The 8,875-nt window shown below is 37.8% G+C and overlaps 2 protein-coding genes across 3 annotated transcripts; one reads left to right on the top strand and one right to left on the bottom strand.

The window, feature by feature from the left end:
- Positions 1 to 181: 181 nt before the first annotated feature.
- cipca (CLOCK-interacting pacemaker a) lies at positions 182 to 5,432 on the top strand. 2 transcript variants are annotated; one of them, XM_056767946.1, is made up of 4 exons: positions 182 to 320; positions 787 to 973; positions 1,285 to 1,454; positions 2,827 to 5,432. In XM_056767946.1, the coding sequence occupies exons 2-4, from the start codon at positions 928 to 930 to the stop codon at positions 3,631 to 3,633; spliced, it is 1,023 nt and encodes a 340-aa protein (XP_056623924.1). In that variant the 5' UTR covers positions 182 to 320; positions 787 to 927; the 3' UTR covers positions 3,634 to 5,432. The 2 variants fall into 2 exon arrangements, with proteins under 2 accessions (XP_056623924.1, XP_056623925.1); XM_056767947.1 differs by lacking the exons at positions 182 to 320; positions 787 to 973; positions 1,285 to 1,454 and adding an exon at positions 1,501 to 1,868.
- Positions 5,433 to 6,644: 1,212 nt separating this feature from the next.
- zdhhc22 (zinc finger DHHC-type palmitoyltransferase 22) lies at positions 6,645 to 8,837 on the bottom strand. Its single transcript, XM_056768177.1, has 3 exons — positions 8,696 to 8,837; positions 7,623 to 8,180; positions 6,645 to 7,542 (listed from the first exon to the last, which is right to left on the bottom strand). Exons 2-3 carry the CDS (start codon positions 8,176 to 8,178, stop codon positions 7,262 to 7,264), a joined length of 837 nt encoding a protein of 278 aa, XP_056624155.1. The 5' UTR covers positions 8,179 to 8,180; positions 8,696 to 8,837; the 3' UTR covers positions 6,645 to 7,261.
- Between the last annotated feature and the right edge of the window lie 38 nt (positions 8,838 to 8,875).

Raw genomic sequence — 8,875 nt, 5'->3', positions numbered from 1 at the left:
TCTAGATTCACTCTTCTTGACACCAGTGCATATTTCACAGTCACGTTTACGGTCGCAAGGGTTCAGCTCCGCACCAATCAGAACGCGATATGCAAATAGAGTGCGAATCTTGCATGCTTAAGCAGGCTATGATTATGCGGTTTCCGTGGTAACAGTCCTTTACACCAGCAGCATAGGCGGAGCCACGGTTGTAAACTCACGTTGCACTCTGGGCAATCCAATTTCAACAACAACACATTTATAAGGTTACTTTTGCGTGTTTAGCATCATTTCGCACACGGGCCTTACCGAGAGGACAGGTTTGAGGAAAACAAAATTTGGTAAGTAATAAAAACGCGTTTCTGATCATGTAAAATGTGTTTATGTGAGTCTCGTGTTCGGCATCGTGTGTCAGGCGCTGCAGTAACTTCGCTGTTCTCTGACAGTCAGCCTCTGTTCAAATTTAAACGCTATTCACCAGAGGTCTATTTAAAATAATCTACTACTGTTTTAGTTTATTACAAAAAATATTAAGTTGTGTTTTAAAGTGTTCAAATATATTTATACCGTCTACTCTGCACAGTATGTTGATCGATCAATCTCAGGTTTGTTTTCATGCGAAACCACGAGACAAGTTGCTTGTGATAGGCCTACATTCATTGGGCGTATCTTTTGGAATCACATACTTCGTATATTATATTCGGTTATTTGCAGTTAAGCTGTTTTTGGTCGTACAAAACCACCTCTTTTAGTTCTACCGTTGGCTGCATTTCATTGATTTGAATCATAAATCTGCTCAAATTACAGGACTATCTCCTTACGAGGTTAAGACGTCCCTTTATTTATTAATCCATTGGCTCTCAGTCACTGCCTGGCTGCATCAGGGCAGTTCATGGACCTCACATCACACTGAAATCAAACAAACTGGATTGTCACAAAAGATCAACCATGGGAAACAAACGGAAAGCACCTAGTGACATTGATAAATATTCAGGTTTGTCGCTTACCTTATTTTCTTGCTTTGTTCTGGTGTAAGTGGTTGTTTTATTCCTGATTTATTACAAACTAATGCAGTGCTTTTAGGGCAATTCTGTCAAATTCTTCCTTTTCTTTAGCAATAAATACAAAACCTAGATATTAATGTAAGTAAAATGTCTTGGGCAAAATTCAATTAAAACATTGATTTCAAAGTCCTTGTTATTTCCCAGTATTGTGGTGGGGAACAAAATCACTTTGTCAGTCAAGTTACTGTATTTTTGAAATATCTATATTTATTAACTGTACTATTTACTTTCAATGCCATAGATGCCAGTTCAGGATATTTTAGCGCTTTGGACCAGACAGATTTTGAAGATGTGGTACCAACCACTACTGCAACACATAGCATGCAGACAGCCCGACAGGTCCCTTTCATTCCTGGTTCACATACAGGCGTCTCTCCCATGATCATAATGAACAACCTTGTACTTAAACAGGTATTGCATATGCATATTATACAGTAATGATTCTTCCCATCTGTTGTAGCATTTCGTGAGTTTACTTTATGGCACATCTATAATCTATATCTGCTGCAAAGTTTACATTTGTACGCCGTTAACGCAGTGAGACTATTATCGCGCGTTAAAAAAAATGTCGCCGTTAATCTATTCTCAAAGTTGGGTTGTGAGCTGGGTCTATACTACGCAAGCTATGATGACTTTCACCTTGATATTTTAGCGCGGATGTATACCAGCTTAACTGCACTGTACGGGGCGAGAACGAGATTTTTCAACTCGCGTGATTCGCGTCATTCGCGGAAGCAGAAGCAGCCTCATCATCTCATAACCAGGGCTTCATTCGCGACTCATCATCTCATAACCAGGGCTTCATTCGCGCGATTCGCGCAGCAAGTAGGTCTATTGGCTCTTTGCATTAACATATAAATCACTCGCGCTTGACACGCCATTCGCGTTTGGTCTGAACACAACATAACGTTACTGTGAAATTACCGCATCAAACGTGACGTGCTAACATGGATGCAGCTATGAAGCCGCCGGGTTTGCTTCAGGGAATATTAATTTTTAAGAAGCTTCCCAATAGGAACATCGACAAGACTAACGTTGTTTGCACCTTGTGCAATGCGGAATTGGTTAAAAAAACACTTTCTCTCAACAGGTAGTGGTCTAGCTTAAGTTGAAACCAGTAACTTTGTATTGAGATCTAATGTATTATGGCTCCTGTATGACATATCGCTTGTTGCTCCCTCACTCTTTGTAAATCGCTTTGGATAAAAGCGTCTGCTAAATGACTAAATGTAAATGTACTGTAGGAGCTCTTCCAGCCTCAAGTACCACCTAAACGGAAATCATCCCTTAGCTAATGCGGAAGTAAACGCAAGTTCATCTTATTGAACATAATTTAATTTTCATCACCAATTATCATAGTAGAACAGCTTTCTCAAGCAGTTTGTGATGCATTTTGGAAACAGGAGATAAGCCCCTGGTCTAATGCGCCACCTGGCTTGAGAAACCCGTTCTCAAAGACTTACTTTTAGTCATTATTTGGGTAGCACACATATTCTGAATCCCTTCGGCAGAATTCAAATGAGCCATTTTAATCTAGATTAATCTAGATTAATTTTGGAATTAATCTAGATTAATCTAGATTAAAAAAATTAATCTATGCCCACCACTAATTTGTATGCAATATTTACTTGATTTGCTTGTAACTAAAGCTCCAGTTTTTTTTCAAAGTCATTTCATTTTTTATTTAATGATGTTAAGCATTACTTGGATCTGCTTGTATTCAGCTATCGTAAGGGAAATCTGTCTGTTTGTTTTAACTGATCATTGACGATTGTCTTTCCAGCCTAAAGGTAAGACCCCTGCATCAAAACCATGGAGCTTAAACCCTTCAGGAGACGTGGTTCCTCAGTCCCAGCTGGTTTTCCTCCAGCCGGTCATGCCCACTGGTGACTGCACCTCCCGAAGCTCTGGCAAACCAAAACATTCCAAAAAGTATGTTTCCACTTATACAAAAATTGCTCCACACCCTGCACCTGTGTCTCCTGACTTTGGTCCCAGTACCATCAACAAGAAATCAAACCATAGTGGAAGGCATCAGCATCGTCACCATGATGATGATAAACCACTTTACTGTTTGAATCAGAATGAGGCATTTAAAGATTATGACGTACACCCCAATGATGCATCCTGTGAATTCAGTCACAGACCTAGCGCAGACCTGGCTGTGGAAGACTCCTTATCCAGGCTTTCCGACCACCAGGAGCCCCATACCACAACTTCACCAAACTCTCATTGCTCCGACTCGGTCCTCTCCGCGTACCCTCAAAAGTGTTTCAAAGCAGAACAGAATAGTGATGTGGAGAATATCCAAGATGCCCTTTCTCCAAGCATGAGCAAACGTAAACGCTTCTGCAACACGTACGAGATTCTGAATAGGTCGGGTTTGCTGGGCATCACTTTGCGTACCAAGGAGCTTATCCGACAAAACAAACGCTCCCAAGCCCAGCTTCAGAGCCTGCAGGCTCAGACTGACCTATTCCTGGAGGCCATATGTAGCGGAGACCCTAAGGTCTGGACCAGATTGCAGCTTACTCTTCAGAATTCTGGAGACTATGAGGACAATGCAGTTGAGACGGGAAGAAGTGTATAGCTAGATATGAAAGCTGTTGGTTGTAGGACATACTGTAGACTTTTATCTTTTTGTTGTATTCTCCTAGGCCCAGTTAAATAAAAAAAAATGGTATTATCTCGTAATAAATTACAAAAGTGTTTTTTTTATTAGAGAAGAGGTCTTGAAAAAAGCTTTTTAATTGAGTTGAAAATGTGAAATTTTGATGTATGTTTGTATTTGTGTAAATTTGCAAACGTGTGAGAATTTGTGCTTGACATTATTTTAAGGTAATAACAAGGCAAGTTACACATTTTGATCTCAAATACATCTCTAACAGTAAATATTTTTGATAGACTGTAGGTCTTACCAGGGCAAAAAATAAACATTGCGAGTTGTATTTTTATAATGTTCTATGTAAGTCAGGACATATTTATTTAAAGTAGTGGTTCATTATTTGTCTTGTCAGGTTACTTTATTATTTCCTTTTTTAACAGAGATTGTGACACACCTTCAGTTTGGGTTTTCTGAGGTTTATTTTTTTTACTTTCTTCTACATCAATCAATTACATTGCATGCTTATATACTATGTATTGTAATCTAATATGCGTTTGTATTTGCTTGAAACAACTGTGAACAGATTTTTATTGTATTTATCCATTCACAATAATAGTAAATGGGATTTCTACAGCAAAAATATGGAACGGACTTGTTTATGCATTTTTGTATTCTGTATAGGTGTCATTTAATTTTTTTGTGTGTCCTAACAATTGAAGGCATGTTCCAAAACATTCACACGAAGACCTGGTTAACAGTTTTTGTTTCACATTAGTTTTAAACTTTGTCCATATTCTTTTCAATAAAACATGTTTTACTTATATGGAATTTAAGGGATAGTTCACTCAAAAATGAAAATGCTTTCATAATTTATTCATCCTATCGAACCTGTATAAGACTCTTCTGTGGAACACATAAGAAGATATTTTGAGAAATGTTTCAGTGGTTTTGTTTCCATACTATGGAAGTCAGTGGGGTCCCAAATTGTTTGGCCAATGCCATTCTTCAAAATACCTTTTGTGTTCTGTAAAAAAGTTGACATGCCTGTATCTGTCGGATCATTTTAATTTAATCCTGTTACTCATCATGAACAGTTCTGGATCCCCAAGTGGGGGACATGTATTGCTGAGCTCACGCTCTGCTGAGAGTTTGCCCAGAACAGTTTAATTCAGCCAACATTAAATATATGCTATTGTTAAAATATTTGACGACTGTGATACTGACGGAATAAATATTTTTGGGTGAACCATCCCTTTATTGCCCACAATCCAAAAACAGACATGGTTTCGATTTTAATCATTTTAAGTAGGGTATAAAATAAAATAAAGCATATGCCTGACTAGCCGGATTTTAATGCACAAATTGGAGCTAAGAACCACCTAATGCAAAGCACATTAATATCCATAAATGCACGGCTAGCTGTGGATCATCCCGCTTATACCATGGTCATTGCCAAGTAAAAGCGGTTATTGATGTTTACAGGGCAATTTTTGATCAGACAGAAGGTTTTAGGTATGTTTTATTACATAGAACTTCATATCAATAATTCTACGTGAAACAAAACTGTAAATTGTAAAAATGCTGATTTGACCAATTACTGTATTTTATGTGGGATTATTGTTACTTTTGTCACCTTGTGTTTTTTTGAATATGTGGTGTTTAGTTCAAATAAGGTATACATACTAAAAATGTACAGAACAACCCTTTAAACAGTAGGTTTAAACTGTACATACAGTACACAGACAGATTTTAAGCTGATTTGTTGTTTTATACCTCCTTCAGTGTATCAGCAGGAAAAAGTGTAGATTTTCAAGTTATAAAGAATTTACTGCAAAATGTTTTGCTATAGATACTAAAGAATACACTTTTTGTGCCACATACTGGAAAACATGTAATCTTAATAAATAACCAATTAAATAAATCATTTTGATGAATCGGTTTACAACGTTAAGTCCTGAAGTTCCCACAACTAGATGCTAAAAACTAAAGGCATAAGTAGGATAACTGGTGCTGTTTTAAATACAAAAGGACTTCAATGAACTCTGTTTTTTTGGTTTGTTATTTATGCAAATAGCATCCTTCTTTAGCAGCGTTCTTTATCCCTAACTTCAGGAATCGTTCAGGAATAATTACGTTAATGTAATAAAATAATTGAAATACTGAAATAACAAACTCTAATTCCAAACACCTGATGTTCTGATCATAGATCCAGTCAAGTCATTACATTTACTGGCCATTTTATTACAGTAGGTATTTTTGATTGTTTGTTAATGCAAGTATCTAATCAATTAAACACCAGATGGCAACGTAATGAATTTATCCACTGAGTTCCAGTGTATGAATAAGAATAGTGAAAAAGGTGATTTAAGTGACTTTAAACATTGCAGTTAATGGCTGAGATGAGAGGCCAATGGCAAGACATACAAAATAGCAAGGCAACAGTACCTTTCAGATAAAAGGTATGCAGAAGGTCATCTCTGAAAACAAAATCTCAATGTCTGTGAGGACATTAAAAACAGAAGGGTTAAAATTTGGCATAAATATCAAAAACGAATGGATCCTTGGATCCAGGAAAAACATTATCTCAAAAACCTCAAATCATCTCAAATTGTTTTTATCAAAAAAGACTGCAATCGAATAAATCACCTGTCGAGGAACTACACTGGAAGCAACATCATGATACTATCATGTCGGTATGGACAAAAGCACCTTGTTAAATTTATGCCATGAGGATTGATGGTCATGAAGCAAGATTGGGTCCAACCCGGCACAGGCAAGGTACCTAACAAACAAAGTGGTCAGTGAGTGTAGGTGAAGCTCTGGGGTGTCTTGATAACGTTTTGTTTTCAATTCAACAGCAGTCAACGGATGGTAAGTACCTGGTTTCAAAATAGAGCAGACATGGTTGAGAATGGAACAAACATAAGCTTGCACTTACAATAATTAAAACACTGACAATAATTAAAACACTGACATGAAACTTAATCATAGGTTGCTGTTTTATAACCCTGTTTTTTATTCTGGAATAATGTTACCCTGCATCATTACTAATTACTTAGGACGTTTTAACAATATAACCTATAATATTTGCATATTAACTAGACAGTATCAATACACTCCTACATTTTTAGGTTTCCATATGTGATTACAAAAATGTATAAAAGGTGTTTTTTGGTAGCACATACTACTGTTCTGAATTGGTAAAATTTAACACAACCTGCTTGTTTGTCAAATTAAACAATTCATTAACGTCACCCACATGTAGTAGGCCAATTGTGTAACAGTGTCCTACTTACTAAGCTTTGCTTTGTTTTGTAAATACAGTTTACATTTATCCATCCCTTAATTTTGGTCAAAGCAATGTCCGCCTTTTCTGATGTTAATAGGGTTGAATTGGTGTTTCAGCACACTGCTCATGGACAGCGACATGGGGATATCACATCTTTATGACATAACTGCCTCTTTATTTGTGCCATGATGACAGAAATCTACTCGAAAGGTGGATCTCTTGCATGGGCTTATACAAGCCTGCTGCCAAATGACCTGAAGCCCTTAGTCCATACTCATCAAATTACGATCAACACATTGATATGGCATACACCCAAGAGGATCTTCAGTCATGTTTGTGGTCATGGTAGACCTGCCAGTTGCCAGGTGCGGTCTCAACGGTCTGCACCGGCAGGAAAAGACCCAAAGCCCAGCTGGAACCAAAAACGTCACGGAGGTTGGCACGCCAGGTACCACAACTCTGTTGGCCTTTTTGGAGCTGACACCAGGTCTGCCCTCGGGCCACTAGTAGAAACTGTTGACAGCAGAAGCCGGCGCTCACTAGCCCGACACCCAGCCAGATGTACAGCATTAGAACCAGAAAGAACTGGAGACCTGATATCATACCTAGAAATAGGGGTAAAAAGAATAATTCTTATCTAAACTTTCATAAGAAATCAGAATCTTTAAGCAAGACTCAAACGTACCAAGGAAGAAGTAACCTGTGGAGAGGGGTAGGAGTGTGAGGAACATCAGAGGATTCTCAAAGGAAATGGAGTACTCCAATGTAAGATAGGCCACTCCAATTACCAAAGAGTACAAACAACAACAGGACGTGTAGATGCTGAACATAATAAAGTAGCGCATGTTTCTGTTCCCTATGCAATTCCCTGTGAAAAAGCAATGGTGGTCCCGTTTCATAATTACTTTTTTACACACTTTACAGAAGTGCCGACCATTCAAGAGGTAGTGGGCATCAATTCTGTCTGGGCAGTCAGGTGAACACACCGGGATAACTGTCTCATTGGTACTTTCGGACGGGAACCATACAGTCATTGTGTAATTTCCCAGAGCGTTTCCCATGAGGTACAGAAGGACCACAATGTGGATTAGCATGGTGGGACTTAACGTCACATCCGGGGTTCGGAAAATCCTGGGGAGGAAAAGTAGGAAGTGCAGGGCGAACGTCACCACAGTGGCAGTGTAGAAGTAAGCAGGTGCGATCGTGTTGAGTAGTCGGAGTTTAACCATCCTGAACAACATACCTGTGCAACATTTATGAAGAAAAACAATATGACAAATTGTAAGTCTTATCAGTTACAAAAACAAAGATCTGTATAAGTGTTTCAAATTTTATCTTAGTTATGCCCCAAAATGACCACTGGTTAAGCCAACTTAAACTGCCATTAAACTGTATAGTATAGTAAACGACCTACAATACAAATAAATACATGAAAATAAATACATCAACTATACATTTTAGGTTTTAGGGAACTGACACGTAAAAACATCTATCCACATAAACACAACACATATCTTACAATAGCAGCAAACCACTGTGCCTTAAACTCAGACAGATTGTATAACAAAACGTTTTCAAAAGGCAAAATCACGTATTGAAAAGCATAAGCAATGCATCATAATATCCAATATTTTCAAATGTTAAATACATATAAAATAAAAACAATTTGAATAGTAATCGATTTTTGACAGTGTTCGTGATAAATAATAACAATATGAAGACTATTATGTATACTCACTGATAAAAGGATGTTATTACCTGACACGCGGCTAGATCAGACGAGTTGTTGTATCAGTACAGCAAAGACGATTCCTTACTCATACTGTACAGTTTCAACAGCAACCTCATATAATTAATTCACCAAAGGCATATATTTTATTTGATAAGTCTGACAGTGCGCATTGTTTGCATCTGTGAGAGGTTTAGCACCGCCTGTTG

The sequence above is a fragment of the Triplophysa dalaica genome, chromosome 15, assembly GCF_015846415.1.
Source record: "Triplophysa dalaica isolate WHDGS20190420 chromosome 15, ASM1584641v1, whole genome shotgun sequence".
NCBI classification, from domain to species: Eukaryota; Metazoa; Chordata; class Actinopteri; order Cypriniformes; family Nemacheilidae; genus Triplophysa; species Triplophysa dalaica.
The sequence above is the reverse complement of the archived record's forward strand: the minus strand, read 5'-3'. Positions and strand labels throughout refer to the sequence as shown.